This window comes from Lycorma delicatula, chromosome 3 (assembly GCF_047948215.1).
Source record: "Lycorma delicatula isolate Av1 chromosome 3, ASM4794821v1, whole genome shotgun sequence".
Lineage (NCBI taxonomy): Eukaryota > Metazoa > Arthropoda > Insecta > Hemiptera > Fulgoridae > Lycorma > Lycorma delicatula.
The window spans coordinates 171616012-171637599 of NC_134457.1; the positions used below are offsets into that span (position 1 = coordinate 171616012).

General features: G+C 29.2%; 1 protein-coding gene across 1 annotated transcript in view; it reads left to right on the top strand.

The window, feature by feature from the left end:
• Positions 1–4538: 4538 nt before the first annotated feature.
• Positions 4539–21588, top strand: part of Nox (NADPH oxidase) — a 705004-nt gene continuing 687954 nt past the window's right edge. The window contains exons 1-2 of the mRNA XM_075361037.1: positions 4539–4754; positions 6622–7235. Coding sequence (XP_075217152.1) covers positions 6777–7235 — 459 coding nt within the window. The 5' untranslated portion in view covers positions 4539–4754; positions 6622–6776. The remainder of the gene's footprint in view (positions 4755–6621; positions 7236–21588) is intronic.

Genomic DNA, 21588 nt, shown 5'->3' on the forward strand with positions numbered 1-21588 from the left:
GAGAAGAAGAAGAAGAATGATCAATATAGGAACTTTTATGTAAGATTGTGTAGGTTAGGTTTCACATTACTCGGTATATGTGATCAAGATTATATCTTCCTCAGGCCCACCAATCATTTTCTCGGAGCTCTCGTTTATAAATTTCTCTAAAATAAATTTATTTCACAAGCGCCTTTAGCGTCCTCTTTTTTCCTTTGGGTTGGTTTTTAGTTCCACACCTTCTGTGGCCATCTTTCCTGATAAATACCCTTCTTATTTTCACACCACGTAAAACCTTTGCGTTCATCAACATCATAGACATCAATATCTTGTGATATTGATGTCTGTCGATAAATCTATCTTCTCTCTAACTCTTTATTCACAATCCTGAAATTTTGTGTTTGGTTATAGTTGTGTCATCGAACATCCATTTCCTTTTCTCTCACCTATTCTCATTCTGGATACCTCTTACACTTTCGCAACTGATATAATTCACAATAGATTTTATAAATACTTGCTTTCAAGTTATTTGATATGCATATATAAATATATGCAGTTTGCATGTAGTTATTTGATTGCCATCTATTCTTTTCAAATCTAGTATAAATTATTTTATACTATTTTTTAGTTTATTAGAAGACACTAATCTCTGTTTTGATTATTTAACTTCCTCGGCACGCAATGTGTATCATATCGTCCATGTTCTCAATAAAAATCACCTGATCGTTGAAAAAATGCACAGTAATTTAATGTTATCATTCGATTTTATTCCTATGTGACTAGAGTTACATAGCCACTTTTTTAGCGTCTCACGTAAATAAATTTTAAAGAAAGTGGATGTAGTAATCTCTGCCTTAATCTTTACTAACGGGAAACGTTGACTAAAATGATATCCCAACATTTTCGTATCTAGCAGCTCAGTTGAATAATTTCTTTACAACATGTACATAAACTCAATAGATATTGCAGCTTCACATAGTGTTTTTTTCATTTCGATAATTGAATTCTATCGTACCTTATGGAAAACAATAGACACCAAGTGGGTGTCTTGATTACGGTGGAAAAATTTCTCCTTTTAAATAATCGATATTAACCGATTCACGAACGCATAAATCTATAACAACTCTTCTTGGAAATCATTCTTCTAGGATTTGAGAATCTTGCAGTGGGTCTACCTATTGAAATATATACTACTTCCGCAATAATTAGAGTACTCATCTTTGTTCCCCCTCTCAAACTCTCTCACTCTCTCTCTCTCTCTCTCTCTCTCTCTCTCTCTCTATATATATATATATATATATATACTCGTATATGTGAATCATTTCCTGAGATCACAAATTAAACATTCTTGTCATTATTCATAAAGGCTGTTTAGGGCCTTTTCTATTTGGTCTACATTTAGTTTCCCATTAGTAGTAGTTTTATGGTCCATATCTTCTTTATCCTCTGTTACTTATTTTTGTGCTGTAACTAAATTTAGGCTATCCACGGGATGGTCTGTGTTTTTTTGCAAAGGGCTTTGTAATACTTCTTCTAGTACATGTAAATAAATATAAATGTATACACACATGTAAATTAAACTTATTATTTGTACATTATTGTTTTGTTTCCTCTTTTGTTAGATTTTAAAGAACATTTCTAGGCCTCCCGTGTTTAGCAATATCGGTAAAATTATTTATTTTTCCTATTTCAATTCCAAAGTGCAATTTTTTACTTTATCAATTTTTTCATTACTTCTATTATCTCTGGATGGTTTTCAGTACCTTAGGTTCTCAGCTATCTTTTACGTATATCTTTTAAACAGAATGTTTTAAAACGCAGCCCAATTTAAAGAAAAATAGTATGCTATATTTAATGCGATTAGTTATAATTATTACAATTACTTGTGCCAGACAATACTGAGATCAAATTTTTTCATAACAAATTTCGCAAGTATCCACCATTTTCATCAATGACAGTTTTCACCTTCTGTTTCGTATTCCGTGCAACATTTAGAAGTGTAATTTCTGAATTATGCTGGCTTTCAATTCTTCAGTAGTGTGTGGATTATTTTTGAACACGCAGCTTTTACATATATCCAGAGAAAAATCTATAAAAAAAAGATCGGTGACCTAGCTGGCCATACGCCTGTCCATATTACTCTTTTAACAAAGAATTTCTCAAAAGATTGATATTGCCGTGTGACATGTGACCCCATCTTGTTGAAACCAGGAATCTCTCTCATTTAATTCTAAATTTTCAATAAATTTCGTTACGATTTCTTGGTTAAGGTCTGCATTAAGAGTGTTTCAAAGAATAAGGGGCCAATTATTTTTCGCCTGGAAATTACATACCACAGGGTGTGTAATTTACATACCCTATACATGACTATATGAAGAAGTATTAAGGAGAATCGGACAGAACAAGAAAATACTAAACGTGATTGAATATAGGAAAAGGAGGAACTGGTTAGGACACTGCATGAAAAGAAGGTGTTAATAAGTGGATGTGATAGAAAGCTTGGTGAATGGAAGGAAAGGAAGAAGAAGAAAGAGATTTCAAATGATGTAAGGGATTTTGGAAAAGAGCAAATTTGCTGAAACAAAAAGGTTACAAAATAATAGAAAAAGGTGGTGAGCGGCAGCCGTGACAGGAGCTACCCTAACGGCAGAACATTATAAATGATTGAATGGTGGTCAAACTATGCTATATTAAATTATTAGAAGTTAATATATGCAGTTGGATCTTTATATGTAAGAAAATACCTATAGCAAGCCGTAGAATAGACTTTTTAGAATTATCCTATAAGACTATAAGAATAGACATTTTTTTTTAAATTAAAAGAATATGAAATTTTAAACATACCATGTAAAAACTAAGCTCTGAAAAAGTGTATTACCACTTGATAACACAATAATGTGACATCAATCGTCATGTTATATGGTCGAATTGTTATCAAGTTTCATCATGTTCAACGAGTAAGTCTTTGATGTTTTATAAAACCGATTGTTATTGTATTTTGTGTTATTTTTGTTAGTATAGGGTTATAAGCGTATAATTTAATTACCTACGAGTATAATAAATAAATAGATATATCATTTTAAGGATAGAATATCATATTTTGAATGTATACGGTACCGTGAAAGACCGATATCTGGCAAATGTCGATATTCTTCGGTGAATGTCGACATACAAATACAACGGTGAAAAACCGAAATATTTGCTTATTTTGATCCGGGGTATGTCGACAAACAGATAAACTCTGGTTAAAAATAGATTACGAGAAACCCTCGTAAAAAAGAGGAAGATTAAATTTAAACCAAATATAACTTACGCTCGCTTCGCTGGCTTATCTCGCCTAATCAACAATAAATATACAAATTATTAAAATAATGCGGTTAATCAAATTCACCCCATTTATAAAAAGATTTTATCAAATTTTCAGCATTTTGTAAATTGAAAGAGCCAATTAGGGTATACAGAATGTGGTAATTGCATGAAGGAACGATAACGATACAAATAAATGGTTAGATGATTTTCCCTTTGTTCAATTTTTTTATAAAGGGTATTTTTATTCAATTTTCACCATCCGTGCATGCTGAATGCAATAAATTTACTTAATCGCTTCCAATGTTGAAAACTAACATATATAGTTTGTACATTTCAGCTAAATTCGACGAGGTTAACGAGCGAAGAGAGCCTAGGTTATGTTTGGCCTAAATTTAAACTTCCTTTTTTTACGACGGTTTCTCGAAATCTATTTACCTTAGAGATTGGTATTTGGTGATTTTTTCTTTTCGTTTCGACCCTCACCGGATCTTATCTGTGTTTGTCAACATATCCCGGCGAAGGGCCAAATAAGCCAATATTTCGGTTTTTCAACGACGTATTTGGTATGTATCGATATTCGCCGGAGAATACTAATATTCTATAATTTCAGTCTTTCACGGTCATATTTACTATTTTACTTTTTAAATTGCGTGAAGTTAAAAAGTTTTTACTTATGTAAATTGTATCGATATTAAAAAGGCAACAAGTTGTTTTTGTAATGATTTTATGAAGTACTACACAATGGAATTTTCAAAATTGCATTATTAACTGGATATGCATAAATTACATATGCATTATTTTCATAATTGCTTATATAATGTGTATAATATATATTGGAAATATTTTCGATTTTCTTAAGTTGTTAATATGTAATTAATTCTAATTATTAGAAGATATTATTCCCAAGTAAAAGGATTTTCTTCATTAAGTTTCCTACAATATTTTCTGATTTACATATAACATTTGTTGTCAAGGCTGTAAAAAGTAGCTTAAATTCTAAAATTATTACAAGGTTTTATTCATTACTTAATTTGCGTCGCATCATTATTCCAAGAAGCATATTTGTAAGAGGTTTTAAACCCTTTCATAATGAATATGTGTATTATTAATCGTCAGGAGCCGGTGGTCAGCCGGGGTACTGAAATTGCTGATAGACAGGGGACAGGGTGGAGGGGCTGCCTGAGGGTGCGGTAGCCGTGGAGGGGGCTAGTTCAGCGGTCCGACAGTTACTCAGTGTGTATTTCGCGCGCGTTCAGATAGCTGGCCGTGATTGTACGTAACATCCGCGCCCGGAGGACTCGAAGAACATCGCTCCCACGTGCCTGCTAGCCTCCTAAACCCATCACCTTTAATATATTCTGTGCTCGCTTGTGTTCGTACAAATACTCATTTCCATAGAATTTGCGGACGGTGCACGTCTTCTTACTCTCGAGTGGAGTGTGTGTGTGTGTTGAATTTCCAATCAGGTTAAAACGTAGTAAATTGGACTTTTAAAAGAAATGTAGCAAACATAGCTATTCATCTTTTACAGCTACTACACAAGTTTTTCTGCATTTTAATGAATTCCACTTCAGTCCTAATTTATTTATATATATATAATATAAAAAAAAAACACGCGGCTTGTCATAATTTCTTCTTGATCTTCTTTTATTTAGATAAACATATTTAACGACTACCAAGACACTTTTCATTCTTTTCATAATCTTAGTATTAAAAAATGATGGAAATCTATTTTTTTTTTGTTTCACATAAAGCATACGTTTGAGTATTTCATACTGTATTTATTTTTGTGAATAAAATAAAAATGTCCTTATAATTATTCATTAAATATAATTTTAAAAAAACTCGACTTTATAATTGTTTTAATTGTATAAATATATATATATATATTTAAAAAAATAATATTAAATTATATTATTTATAAATAAAATTTGTTGAAGATTTATAAAAATGTCTACCAAAATATTACCCTTAATTTTTACATTTTCGTTATCTGAAAATTTTAATTTCGGTAGAAATAGCTTAAAATATTTTTTTTTCATTTAGGGGTAGTTTGATTTTCCTCTTACACAGGTGAATGTAGCCTGTCTTATTAAATTTTTTGGTTTTATGTAATTCTAGCAGAAATAAATTGATAAAACGTATTTGATTTTTCCTTTTTTTATGACAGTTATTATCAGTGAATCTTGTGTTTTTCTTTTACTGGAATTATTAATAAATAAATGCACTATAATAACAATAAACGCAGTTTTATTTGAAAGCCGATTTTAATAATAAATTTTATTTTAAAAAAATACATAAAATAATAACTACAGTAACTAAAAAAAAAAATTGGTTTAAAGAAATAATGCGTATATTTTTTGTTAAAATTAAACTTATTTTCCGTTAGATAATCCAGAATTAATGTGTTGTTTTTCTTGTTTTACCAAAAAAAAATGTTAATAAATAATTTTTATTTATTATTATTTTTTTAACGTAACCAAAAAAAAAAAAAAAAATTAATAATAATTCACTAATGCAGAGTTTTTCGTATTAAATAATATCTAGATAAATTTTTATTAAATTAATACGAAAACAAGTAATTTTTTTAATTTAAATAAAGGTAAATTAATAATTACTTTCACTTGTAATGAAAGTGAAAGTTATATAAAATAAAAGATTTTATAGAAAAAAATAAAATAAATTTTATTTTAATTTATTTGAAATTGTTAAAATTTTTTTAAAGAAATATATAAAAAAATTGTTCTTATACCGTTATTTGAATAAAAATTATACTGTTAAATTCTCTTATTACAATAAGAAAATAAAATTTAATGCTATTAAAATATGTATTAAATTAATATTAATAATAGTAATTGTGTGTTATTTTTCTGTAAAACTCATCACTTATAATTATTTGTAAAAGTATGTAAATAAGTCTAAATTAACATGTACATATAAGTGCATGAAATCTAAAATTATTAGTAAGTTTACATTTTTTAAATTGAAATAAATTTATAAGTTGTAGGTAGCCTATTAATAGTTAATATCCCATATGGTTGGACATTATGTAATAGAAACCTGATTTTCATCGGTATTAGAAGTATTCTGAAAAGATATTAATATTTTAAAATCTAGACATTTCACGCGTTTAGTTGAGTAATCTAAATTAAATTACTTTGAATTGGTCTTGTAATTTAACTATTAAATGTTTCCTGTTAAAGTAGCCTATTTTCTTAATTAATTTCATGACTATTATTAATAATTAATTATCTTTTCAATTATTTGTCTTCTTTAATTTAAATTTTTTTCGCCTGTTAATCCTTTTTATTCTAATTATTTTTCTTTTTTTAGATTTCTTTCTTAATACATTTCTCCTGATCGATATAAAAGATAAACTGATATACATTTCGATATAATTTTATTTAAATAAAAATTAGTGGATTAATTTGGGAGTGTGGAGTGTTATTTGAGACCGTGTTACTGTTTATGTAATGAACGACTGAGTTATGGATGCAGGAGACATTACGGCGCCGGCTCCATCAGAGCTGGATGAACGTAGAAAATCATTAGGACTTATGAGAGATATTTCAACATCTTGGTCGGCCGAACCGCCACCGCAACCGGTTAAATATACATTAAATGATGAAGAAGGTGCTTGTGGAGGATCCAACTTTAATGAAATTCATAGAGTGGAAAACGATTCGTTAAATAAAATCGTGGATGATAGTGTGAAAAAATTAATTGATGGTGCCGATATTAAACAAGAAAATGCTGGAGTTAATCCACCTTTGACGCCTCCTGTTCCTCCACCTCCTCCGCCACCACCGCCTCAAAAAATGTCTTCTATGGAAGAAGAAAGTCTCCGGGAACGTCTTAGGGTATCTTTGTTGAGGACATGTGCCGAAATTTTGGATGCTGAACCTCGTTACACCAGGGAGAACTTTCGCAGAGCGTTCCTGAATAAGGTAAACGAATTATTTTTATTATTTTAGTTTTCAGTTTACAGTTTACAGGGAAAATGTTTTAAATTTTCAGATTCTTCCTTGCATTTATTATTGTTCTTATATGACTAAGTATCCCATTAAAAAAATTTACTTTCCAAAATAGTTTGAAAGATATTTTTGTCATTTTTCCTCATGAACCTAAGCAAGAAGTATACAAATTTCGCCACCTTAAATTACTTTTGTGGAAACTGTTTTCTTTTTTCTTTTTAGTTATATATTAGTTGTTTTATATGTTGCTGGTTATTGGATTGTTCATCTATTTGTGTCATACAAATGATACGTTGTAGGTGCTGGAGTACAGTTTGCAGTTGTTACCAAATGGCAAGAAGAGATACAGAAATTTATGCCGCGTTAAACTATTTATATTTTATTATTTAATTTCTTATATTTGCCGTTAAAATAATTTTAAGGTTTTGTACAAGTTGTACGTCTAATGTTTTTCTTATATGTATAACATTAAATACTCTCGATTTTTTGTATTATCTATTTGTAAATTTTATTTGTATTATTTATAGACTACTGGATAAGTATATTTTATTTTCTATTCGTTATTTCCTTTATCAGAAAAATTTTTCTTCGACTGTGCATATAATTTTACTATTCGGTTTACAAGAAAAAATTCTGTATAAATTAGAAAATTCCATATTACTGTCGGTGAATTTAGTTTTATGTACGAAGTGTAAATAAGTATGTATGTACCTGTGTAAGTTTTATGTATCAAGAAATATGTGTAGTAGAATTATTAAATAAGAATCGTTAATTTTCTTATGATCTCAGCTTAATGAGAGTTTTTTTTTATTTAATAGAACATATCTGTGTCTCACTCATTCGTGTAAAAAATTAACTTGAATGTTTTTCATCATGTAATTTAAGTAGATACTGCTCCATTCTTGTCTTCTTTTTTATTAAATTTACACAATTTAGTGATACAGAAAAAATATATATTGTTTAAAAAAATATATATTGCGTAAATATATTGTTTTATACAAATATATATTTATTTGTATAAAACAATATTTTTTTTTTAACCGGTTAAACAAATATGAAAAGTTTTTATGGCATATATTTTTGTCATATTTTATTTCGTTTATTTATAAACAAACTTGTTATTATTAGATAATTTGACTACAGTTCTATTTTTGTAAGTTTTAAATTGTTAATTATACAAAAAATTTATGTTAATGAAAAACAGGTCAGTTAAAGTGTTTTGAACTCGTATCGGAGTTTACCACTTTCACTCTCATTGTTACTGTTATCGTTGGCTCTTCGTTTTTCATAAAACATCACAAAGCAACTACATTCTAAGTCACTTCTATTAAGCAATTAGCAAGTAACGTTCATTTCTGGGAAGAAATAAATCTGTTACATACCAAAAGATGTCATTTAAGTTTTTTATAATACTTAATTAGGTTAATTTTGTAATTACTACATAGTAATTCAGGAGGAAAGGGAAATAATTTGGGAACCGATTCTAGAGCTTGAAATAGAAAAATATTTCATAAATATATGTCCGAAAACGCTTTGTTATCGAATTACTTTTAGAAAAAATTTCACCCGGACTTAACTTCGTCTCCTAATGAAATCAGGTCATAATAAAATTCTTAACACGTTATATAAGAAGTAAACATGATAGTTTCTTATGTATTTGGACCTGAAAAATCTAATAAAACAGGTTCTAGAACTGTATTTTTTAGTTTTCATGATATCAAACGTAAAACAAAAAAACTAATAAATAAAATATACAAGAAATAAAATAAAAATAAAATAAATAAAATCATCATTTTATTCATTTATAAAATATACTTAAAACAAAATATACTTTTTTTAGATTTTAAGAATAATTTTGTTAAATGACTAATAAAAGCGTAAATTTTATTACCGAAAATTGTAGAGCATTTAATAATGAGAAAATTAATGTAATAAAGTATGAAAAAAATCAACTATTATTATGATTAGAATTAAAACAGAACCAAACTTAACAGAAAAATGTTATGAATTTGTAAAAATTAAAAACAGTTACTTGTAACTTTTTTAAATCAATTTTCTGAAGTTTAAATTCTCTACAAGTCTAAAAAATAAAATTTAACTATTTATCATTCATTTAATAAATTTATTGTACGTAAAATATAAAAAAAACGTGTTTTTTCGTCACAGAATTATTTTGCTTTACGTTGGATATCATAAAAAATATGGAAGACAGTTTTGGGACCTATTTTATTATATCTATCTGGTAGGAAAACGTAAGAAAACATCATGTGTACGCTTATATAAAGTCTTAAAAAGTTCAGTATGACCTCATTTCACCGAGGGGGACTTTTTCGTTTATTCGCTTTCAGGTGAAGTTTTAGCTAGCTGTAACTGAATATTAAAGCGTTTGGGACATATGTTTGTATGAACTTTTTCTTCTAGAATCGGTTCCCAAATTATTTCCCTTTCCTTCTGAATCATTCAGTATAATACATTTTAATAGCAAATGCACATGTTAGTGAAAAATATGTAGTTCGCAAAAACAGGTAGCCTAGAACTGTGTAACTGGACAGTATATTAGGACCGTATTAAAATACATAACAGGGTGGAGTTCTTCGGAAATTTTGTAACACTCTTGTCAGGTTATTATTTTTTATGGAAATATCCTGCATGTCGGATGAAGAAATTACTTGTCTAATTAGTTTTACCTTTTCGAATATTTTAATTTCTTACGTAGATGGTGATTTTTGTTTTTAATTTGTTACATATATAAATAATGAATAATAATTATTAAATTCTGATTATAGTCAAATATTCTTATTTACATTCTGCATTTACTTATAAGACTAAATCTTACACATTAGCTTTACGTAATAAGCATACTCATTTTATTGCCTAATTTGACAGCCAATTATTGAAATTAATTTAATTAGTTACAATAATATGAATTTTTAAACTAAAACGGATTTCCTTAATAAATCCAATTTCCTTTTAAAGTTTTTTATGTAAGTAGAGTATGTCATCTTAAACTTCTTTCCTATTAATGAGTAGCTAAGAATTTTTTTAACAAGTAAGAGACATGCAAAACTGTTAATTCAGTTAAGGTTATCGACCGTAATGGTCGATAACCTTAACAATTTAGCTTATTTTAAATATTTCCTGCAATAAATTTAACTCCGAATAATTAATTTGTTAATTATTTACGAGATGAAATCTAGTTTTTTAAATTATAACTTAGTCTTTTGCGATTTAATAATTTTTCATTCAAGATGATCATACAAAGAATTCGTACAAAGTGCTTTAAACCTACTCATTACTTCTTTTAAAGTTTTAAGGCAAATACTAGTTAAATCTTTACCAGCGTGCTACAAAGCGTAGGCCACCTAATAAAACGCAATAAGCTACAGTGTAAATCCACCGGTTGGTCTAGTGGTGAACGCGTCAGCTGATTTGGAAGTTGAGAGTTCCTGTGTTCAAGTCCTAGTAAAGCCACTTATTTTTACACGGATTTGAATACTAGATCGCGGATACCGGTGTTCTTTGGTGGTTGGGTTTCAATTAACCACACAACTCGGGAATGGTCGAACTGATAATGTACAAGATTACTTCATTTACACTCATACATATCATCCTCATTCATCCTTTGAAGTATTATCTAAACGGCAGTTACCGGAGATGTGATCTCTTTCTGGTGACCCGCTCGACCAGTAACATAATTATTTGTATGAAATAGGGGTTTATCAGAACTTCTATTTCTATTATTTTTCTTTTAGAGTACGAGATTTAGGTTCATAATCTGTCTCCTTGTACGAGACAAAAGCTACCTAGTAGGAGGAGATTCAGTTTCAGTCTTTCGTAATAAAATTCATAAAGAATTTATATATATGACTATTTCCTTTTTCTTAGAAGTATTCGAAGTGGAATATTTTACGTATTAGTTCAAGATAAGTAAATATAATTTTTTCATGAACATGTTTATGTAATCCATGTTGAACTATTATAATTTATCAAATAATAAATTGATTATTTATCAGAATATCTTGGATGATTTTTATGTATTACTTAATTACATCATTTAATTTGTATTTAGTCTAATTTTCCTGTCAAACGAATAGGATATAATAATAATAATAATAATAATAATAATAATAATAATAATAATAATAATAATAATAATAATAATAATAATAATAGGAAATATAGTATAAAAAAAAATTAAATCGTTTTCCGGTTGCTCAAACAATTCTTTTTGATGTTCAGTTAATTTTTTCCAAAGTGTTTTAAGGATTATTTGTAACATTTTGTGGAAATATATTCATTCGTTACAAAAAATTACTGTACAAGTATTTGAGATATATCGAAATGATCGAACCGTATTTATCGAGACGATTCCAGTTATTGCTAAATAGTAAAATTCTTAATACAATATTTATATAGTTTTATTTAGGTAATGCAATTTTTCGTTTTAACGTTAATTATATTTCTTGTAAATAAATCTAAAAAATTTAATTTCAAAAATTTACTGAAGAATATTATCATTATCTTTAATGTTTTCCAGCTTCAGAAAAAGATTAAAAACAATACCATTGAACAGTGCTCCAATTGAACCCTAACGATTAAATTACAAAACAACTATTTCAATTCAAAGTTATTAATTTTTTTTTTTAGAATTGCACAACGGCAATGTTATGATCTATACAATATTTAACTATTCTGTAATATTATTTTCGTTGTAATATTTCATACATTTCGCTTCAGAATTATACTAAAGAAAAAACTAAAACCAAGCAATCCAGTTTGAATAAATTAAATAATTAATTATTTAGTCTATTTTTACTTTAGATTTTAGATTAAAATAGAATATTATATTGAGAAGTAAAAATTGATGATTAATTTTGCGTCATTCAGCCTCACGTCATTCTATTAGCTCACTTTTTCAGGTTTTGTTGTTAACTGAACCGTAACAGCTAAAGTATACCGGTAAAATCAAATTAAATCGTTGAATATTTGGGTAACATGTGGTCTATGTTTTAACACTTAATAAAAAATCTATTTTTCAGCTGTTCTAGAATAAAATTTATTTTAAACATAGATGGTAAAGTTTATAAAGTGTATTTGTAGCCTGTTAGGTCGCTTTATGTATATGATACGATAATGATTTATTGAATTATTTTAATAATTAATATAGAGTAAAAATTTATATAAGTTATTTATAATCCTTATATGTTAATTACTTTTAATCGGCGAGTTTGTTGACCAAAGATAGTGAATTGTGAAGTATATTATTTAAAAAATATATAGCAGTAAAAACGTTATAGATTTTTTTTTTGTTTAAACACATATGGTTCAAGGAGTACTGTTAGTTTTCTGCTGCAAAAAAAGATGACAAAAAATGTTGTAAATATTCTCATCATTACACATTTTTCATAAAAACAACATTGTTACAATTTTGTATCGGTAATAATTATTATTATTGGATTAATTGTATAAACAATTGACAAAGTTGACTTAATGAGCTCGAGAACGCTTAAATCCATTGATATGGAACACCATTTGTAGATAATTGGTAGCAGTAAAATTTCCTTATTTGGTCATTATTAAGAAATGTAATATTGTTCCATATGTTATGTATTTCTTTGGACTTTTATTTATTGTAAATAATGAAGTCAACAAAAAGGATAAATGGGTAATCAGATTTGTGACAGGAACAACTTTTTATACCTCGACAAAGTTTTTTTTTAGTATCCGTAGTTGTATATGAAAGTAGCTTTAATTATGGCAGATTACGCATATCCAGTTTGATTCTTACTTCTGTTTGTAGGATATTATTTAGTAAATATAAAAATAAGTAATATTTAATCTTACGAATTTATCAAGAATCAACTTTATAGAATTGTTTCTATTGAAAAGAAATGCAAATATTTAATCTTTTCAATTAAAAAGTTGGAAATTATTAGTAAATTTCCAGATAATTAATTGGCTATCTAAATTTATTTCATTATTCTTCTTTATAATAATTTTAAGCGATTATTTTTCATTCTTCTAAAATTAAATGTTAATCGTATACTGTCGAGTAGGTGATGGATAATTTGTTTTGTAAAACTTTACATCTCTTTTGAAAATCATCGATTTTTAATGGAAAAGTAAGTTGCTTAAAATAATTGGACTGTGAAAATTCATGTAACTGATTTCTTTATTTTTTTTGGATAATAGATCCTGCTCTTTCCAGGAATTTTTTTAATTCCTGGAAATTTACTGAAAAAATCGAAAAAAAATACTTACTTTTAAAATAAATCTATCTTTAATATATACTTATAATTAATTTTTATTTAAATACTAGTCGGTTGGGGCTTGCTTCGCTCGTTCGACTGTCTAGCCAGGACCTCCGTGGTCCAGGTTGGCGCACGCGAGCCCCGGCGCTGACGCAAGGGCTCTCCAGGATTGCAGCGTCTGTCCAGAGTCCAATCTGTCCAGGGAGCTCCGACCCCAGGAAATCCCTTACACCTCGCTTCATCCACCATTGACCCCCTCATGGTTGCGAGAATAATACTGATAAATAACTATTAAAGTATTCAGGCTTTATTGAAACCTGAAAAAGAAACTATATTATAAAAGATAGAGCAGTAGTAACTATGGTAACGGTACACAGACCTATTGCCTACGAGGCAAACTTCACATCTTATTTTCGTCACCAGGGTGACAAATTAATTTTTAATTACTAAATTTTTCTTCTTTAACGAAAATCATTAATTCATTACTTCACCCCTAAGGGGGCTAGATTCTTGATTTATGGCTTAAAACCTTCCCTGTGTTAACACGAATGTATCTTGCAAGTTTGAAAACAATCGGTCGGTTGGTTCTCGCGTGATGTCTTTACAAATAAACAGACAGACAACAGATAAAGACAGACAGACAAACAAAAATATTATCGGCTTTAAATATAAGATGGCCTTTACAAATAATTATACTTGAGAAATAGTTTTATTAAGGATCAGTGTTGTAGAAAATGTAAAGATTGATACAAAGTAGAATTGACCACAGATAATAATCGATTCATAAACTGGCGTAACGACTTACTGATTTCTGAACATTTTTAAAATTGGCTTCATATATTATAACTCTGATCATACATTTCTTAAATTCTGTAAATATCTCAGAAAACTATTTTGCTATTTTTGTAGCACTTTTATTATTTCTTTTTTTTTTTTTTATTAAATAATTACGTCCGAAAGTTTCTTTTTATACTTCAGGAAACCAATTACTTGAAATATTTCTAAATTAGAAAAAAAAAATTTAAGTAACTCTAATAAGTATTCAACTAACTAATATTTGGTACTAAGTAACTTATAAAAATAAATAAAACATTTATAATTACAATATCATTTTAAATCTACGACTCATAATTTGATTTTTTTTAAATTTTGAATGTTGGGCTTTATAGCCTTATATTTTCTAGCGACTTGAAACACAAATCATTCTTATTTCAGATTATTTTCAGTAGTAATTGCGTACCTCTACTTAGCCCTCTTCACCTCAAGGAATGGCTTTAAAATTGATACAGAATTATCCTCAGAGAAAGCAACTTAAGTATTGATGTTTGTTAAGTTAGATTATTTTACATAACGTGTTGCAGCTGTAAGAAAGACAAGTAGTGTAAAACAATAAATTAATTAGATTATTTCTCTGCCTGAATTGAACTGTAAACTATTTTCTCTTCTCAGTAGTGGAGTTTCATGTTAATAATAATATTATTGTGCTTGCAACATGACCATAGACTAAGCAATTGTTTATAGTTTTACTATTTTCTCTAGAATTCTTTTAACCTACAAAAAAAACATCAGTTTTCTAATTATTAAGAGACTTGATTAATTTATTAAAATTTGAAAAGCGGATTATTTCGAGCAATCGATCTTTCACATGATTATACTATTCCGTGACTAAATATAAATAATAACTTAGCAAAATCTAAACGCATTATTTTTCTAAATTGTTTCATGAAAAATAAGGCTGAATTTACGTTCACTAAATTTTACGAACGCTATAAATTTCGAAACGGATAAATACATAATGACTTATTTGTTTATTTAATTTGTCTTATAAAGTTTTTCATATTTTTGGTGTATTATTACTTAAATGTTTTACTTTATTTAATAGGCGTCTGGTTTTGCGAATATAGAAATTAAACTTGCGATTCTATCATCGTCGTGCACTAAAACTCACGTGCATAATTTTATTAACAGTCCCGTTTCACACGTTATATAATTAGTTAGAGGTTAACGTTCACTCTTATTAGAAGTTAGTTATTCACGCGTTGAAAATTACTGAATTGGATGCACGTGTTCAGTAATGTTGTGTAATCTATTACATATCCCGCCGTTTAAAAGCAGGTGGAATGAACTAATGTCTTTAACATACACCAAAAAAATGAAATCGTTTTTGTAAATGAAGTTCTGCTTTTGTTGTGTTTGAAATTGAAATTATATTGAAATATTGTTTAAAAATTCTGGAATATTTTTTTTTAAACAGTGATTTTTATTTCAATACTAAGTTTCAAGTTATAAGACTGACGTTAGAAAGAAGGAAAGAAAGTTTATGAATAAATTAAATATGTGAATTCATTGCTTTATGCATTTAATCACTAAACGATATTTGCCCGCTTTTGTATGTATGTGTGAGCGCCTCTTTTGTTAGTATTTTAAAATTGTATGTCGATTAAAAAAACTATTTTAGCTATTTAAGGCTCATTGAATCTTTCATATAAAGCCGAAAGTTTGTTTATTTGTCTGTCTGTTCGTTTGCATGTTCTGACATCATGTGAGAACCAACCGAATGATTGTTTTAAAATTTTGGGGATACATACTTGTTATCTCAGGGAAGGCTTTAAACCATATATCGAGGTTCTATGCTCCTTGGAAGTGAAGTTGTGAATTAAAAATATAACTTAAAGAAGAAAAAATTAATAATTAAAAATTAAATTAGTTTTTGTCATCGTTGCAACAGAAATAAGTTGTGGAGTTTACTGGTTATAGGTCTGTGTATTTTAGTTACCACAGTCACTACTATTCTGTCTTTTGTAAATTTGCTTCTTTTACAGGTTACTATAAAGCCTGTATACTTTTAAGGGTAATATATCAGTATTATTCTCACATCTGTAAAGGTAACAAACACTGCGGGGTACTGAACAGATGAGAATGGCGAGCGAAGCGAACTCTGTGACCCTGGGGTCGGCCCATGGCCCTAAAAGGTCCGGAGAGAACTCCGAGAGCCTCAAGACCCTTCTGGGAGGCTTTGGGAAGCCCTTAGGTGGACTCCGAGCTGCTCCTGTGGCAACTTGATCCTCAGGCGCCCTGGCTAGACAGTCCGGCGAGCGAAGCAAGCCCCGACCGGCTAATATTTAATAAATTAATAATTTAAAAATATTTATATAAAAATATATAAAAGAAGTTATTGGAAAGTATTTCTTACCTGATTCTTACTGACATTGCCCTGAGGACTGGCTTTTTACGTAACTACGTGATAGAAAATAATAACCAGAGTACCTCAATCAGCTACCTAAAATCAGGTACCTTAATGGACTACCTGATTCCTTATAAGTATTCTTTTACCTAGAATAGGAGCAGCACGTTTTAGACTGGTCAGCTGAAATTTATGGTGTAACATTTTTCCCCTCTGTCAGATAATAAAGAGCCATCCAAAAACAGGTTGATTCTTTTTTAAGAAAAGATTTATTTTTTACTAGAACTGGAAGTATCCAATTGACCTACAAAAACTTCCGTTAATCTGAACTGGAAGGTACCTTACTAAGGAGGTGTGCTTATTGAGGGTATTAAATAATATTAGGCCTTGATTTAAAATGTCTCGATGATAATTAGTTTCCAAGAGTTTATTTGGGCAATTTTTACCAAATTATGAAAACAAGTTGGGCAGTAATTATTTTTTTGAAACGTTCAGCAGATTAAAAAAATCCACCAGTATTGGTTCATATTGGCAGAGCAACCTAGATATAGTTAATAGTTAATTAACATACTCTTGGGCATTCTTTAAATTCTTGTACAGCTTTTTACTGTTGTCAAGCGTATTCCGGAGATAATATTCTAATTCATGTGAATCTTCCTCCAAGTTTTATCCTAATTTAATTTATTTATTTACGATTTTATCAGTAACTTAATTTTTTCTTGCTTTTTTATTCTTTTTATTTTTTCCTGCATTCGGGCTATTAAGAAACTTGTTCTTAATATGTACCTTGTCAAGATCTGCTTTTTATTTCACCTTTTATCAACTTTCTCCTTCACACTTCCATTTCATTTCTTTGTTTTTATCAGTACATTTAATTTTTAAAAAAAATTCTACTGCTGCTGGATTTGTATCCATACCTGTGTCCAAGTTAATTAAGTCTGTGTGTTGTGATTAAATACAGCCGACTCTAATGGTAGTGATTTATTCTATTTGATATACTAAAGGGATTTACATATTTTACCACATTATTCTAAGCCAAACGATATTCGAAAATAATAGTTTTTAATGACAAAGAAAATCATTTTAAATCATTAGAAGGTTGTTTTCAGTAATATTATTTATAGGCCAATATAAAACTATTATTTTTAAGACCAACTGAATTAAATTTTAGATCAAAATTTGTTAAAAATAGATACGAAATCAACAAGAATTATAACTATTATATTAAATAAAGTATAATAATAATAATAATACTGCAATTCAGCAAGCTCTTCGCTACACTGAACACTATTGCGAAGAGAGAGTGTTAATATGTTCCGATTTTTTAAGTGCACTTGTCGCAATTCGGAACAAGAACATTAAGGATGTCCTAATTGCAAACATCCTGTCCATTTTATACGTTCTAAAACAACGAGGACAGCGATGCGTATTTGTATGGACTCCAGGGCATGCTGGTATTACAGGTGATGAAATCGCAGACGAAGCTGCCAGAAAGGCAACAGTCTGCGATGATTTGGATGCATTTCCTGTAAGAGTGGCAGAGGTTAAAAACCGTCTAACAAACATAGTAAAAAACAAGTGGAATGCTGAATGGAGGAGTTTAAATACAAAATTAAACTCAGTAAAAACTTCTCCTTATAAATGGAAAAGCGACTTTAAGTTGACTCGCCGTGAACAAGTAGCGGTGACCAGACTTAGAATCGGTCACACGCGATTAACAAATTTATATTTGTTAACCGGCGAAGTGAGACCAATGTGCGGTGTTTGTAATAAAACACTAACAATCAAGCATCTAATAGAAGAGTGTACCATATATGAGGACCTCAGAAAGAGGTTCCGCCTTAGAAATAATATTAGTGCTGATCTGGATAATGGAAATGAAGAAAATATAGTTGCATTTTTATACGCCAGTGGACTTCTTAAAAGTCTATAAAATGAAAGTTTAAAGCTGTGATAAAAGAATCTCTAAGCGGTAGTTCATATATATATATATAAAGAAAGAAATGGTATTGATTTGTTGAAATTTTAATTTCATGGTCTTTTGAGAAACTTATCTCAAATTTTAATATCGGGGTCCTTTACACCCCGTAAGTGTTTGTGATTGTCCTTGTCTTTTATGTCTTAATGTTTATTGTGAAGTTTGTGTTTTTAAATAAAATGTAAGGGCCCTTTACACCCTTACATATGACGATCCTGATGGAGATAATAATTTCTTTTAAAGGATGTGACGATGGCTAATGACCATAGCAGTCGATGCCCATAAAAATTCAGTTAAAAAAAAAAATAATAAAAAATAATAAAAGTGTTCTGTCTAAAGGCAGGTTTTCACATGGTCGCCCTCCATTCTGCTCGATTCTGTGTCATCCGTTTCATTTTGTAGAAACTGTCTTCCCTTTTTATATTGTCTACCACTTTCCCTCGTCTCCGACCTCTTGCTTTCCTCTCCATTACAAATCCTTCCAATTGCGTCACTAACAGAGAGTCACATCTCACCCAATGTCCCAACCAACTGCATTTTCTTCTTTTTATTATTTCAGTAATCGCCCTCTCTTCTCCCACTCGACAAAGACCTCCTCATTCCAAACTCTTTCCATCCAGCTGATCTTTTTCATCCTCCTCCAAACCCACATTTCAAAGGCCTCCAAATAGTCCTCTCCCTTTCCTCTCCCTTCCTAATGGTCCATGTCTCTTCCCCATAAAGAGCCACACTTCACACAAAACATTTCGCAAGTTTTTTCCTTAGTCGCAGATCTAGTTTGTTACATAGCACGCTTCTCATTTTGCTGAATGCCTCCTTTGCCCTAGCAATTCGTACTTTAACTTCCCGATCACATTTCATATCTTTATTAATGTTGCATCCCAGGTACTTCAAGGATGCCACTTGCTCAACTTTATTTCCCCCGATCCTAATTGTTGCCCTTTTGGTTGACTTGCTAATTATCTTGCTTTTTGTCTTCTTTGTATTTATTCTCATCCCATATTCCTCGCAGGTTTGATCTATTCTTCTCAACATTTCATTCAGTATATACTCACTGTCTGCCAACACTTCCATCTCTCTCTCTCTCTCTCTCTCTCTCTTTTCCTGTTTAGCCTCCGGTAACTACCGTTTAGATAATTCTTCAGAGGATGAATGAGGATGATATGTATGAGTGTAAATGAAGTGTAGTCTTGTACATTCTCAGTTCGACCATTCCTGAGATGTGTGGTTAATTGAAACCCAACCACCAAAGAACACCGGTATCCACGATCTAGTATTCAAATCCGTGTAAAAATAACTGGCTTTACTAGGACTTGAACACAGCGTTCAAGAAACTCTCGACTTTCCAAATCAGTGATTTGGGAAGACGCGTTAACCACTACACCAACCCGATGGGTTTGCCAACACTGCCATGTCATCAGCGAACCTAACGCACTCTATCCTCCATCCTCCAATAGTTGCACCCTTATTACCAGTTTTTTCTTTTCAATTGTCGCTTCCAGGTAACAGTTATAAAATAACTGGTACAAGGGTAAATAAATTATATAATTGTTATATCAAACAAAAATTAATTATATATTATAGTAATAAATAGTTCAAATTGTAAGAATCTTTGTGACTTCATAATATATATCTCTCAATTCAAATGTTTCCTTGTACTAGCTTTTGATCGGTGTCACAAAGGAACAAAAGTAACATCCATAAAATGCAATCGCAAACAAAAGCTACTTTTACATAATAGAAAAAGTTGGAAGCGTTCGTAAAATCAAACTCATTACAAACATTTTTTTCATGGATTTGTTAAAATTAAAGTACTTCACCATTACATATATTGCATACTTTGTTTTAACATAATGAATGTATTCTTGACATAAAATCTGATAAAGTAATATAGTTTTGAAACGAACGACGATATTTATTTGTATTTAATGTATTTATGTTGATCTTTTTTTTTATATAAAATGTATGAGAATTTAAAATTAAATCTTTTTGGCATATTTAACTTAACTTAATTCTGATGTTGTAAATGATTTTACGAAACTTTTTAACATTTGTTATTTTCCAATATGCTAATATTTTACTGTTCCTATCTTACTATTATATAAGATACATATTTTATTTTTATTTTTTTATTTGAAATGACGATATCATTTCTGGTAGAACCAGTTTATATATTTATATATATATATTATTACTCGTCTATTGCGTAATTGAAACTTACTACTCTGAAAACATTTTCCAGAAGGCTTTCGACTTTACATTTACTATCTTAGTTATTTTAGATTAAAGTTGTTACAGATTTTTTTTATATGTTTTGGCACACAGTTAACATAAGAAAATAAAATATTATGATCTTCACATCGTTCTACTTTGTACTTATTATTGGCAAATTACTCTTTTTAAAATAAATTATAATAAAAAGATAAAAATTTTATGTGAAAATTAATTACATACTTTGCTGGAACTGCTCAGATTAAATCGGTTAAAAAATCAATAATTCGAAAACTTATTAAACTTATTTATCTATAAATAAGGAACTGTTTGTCATATTTCAAATATGTTTACTTGGCAAACAGAATAATTTCTTTCATTTGGTTTGTATTTTTCATTCCTGCTGTAAAAGTAACTTTCATTTGACGTTTTACGATTTATTTAATATTAGTTATTAATAAATATTACTTAGTTGATGGGATGAAATAAAATCAATTCATTTAGGGCATTAAATGTAAATTTTCGACTTCTATTGCTGTTTATACAGAACGATTTTATTGCAGAACAATACACCAGCAGAATTTATTGGTGTTCTGTCGGTTTTCATTACAAGAAAGGTGAAAATTGAAAAACGTTTCCTTGAAAAGCAACGAAAAAATTTGGTTTTATTCATTTCTTGATGTTATTCAGTGATGGCCAACA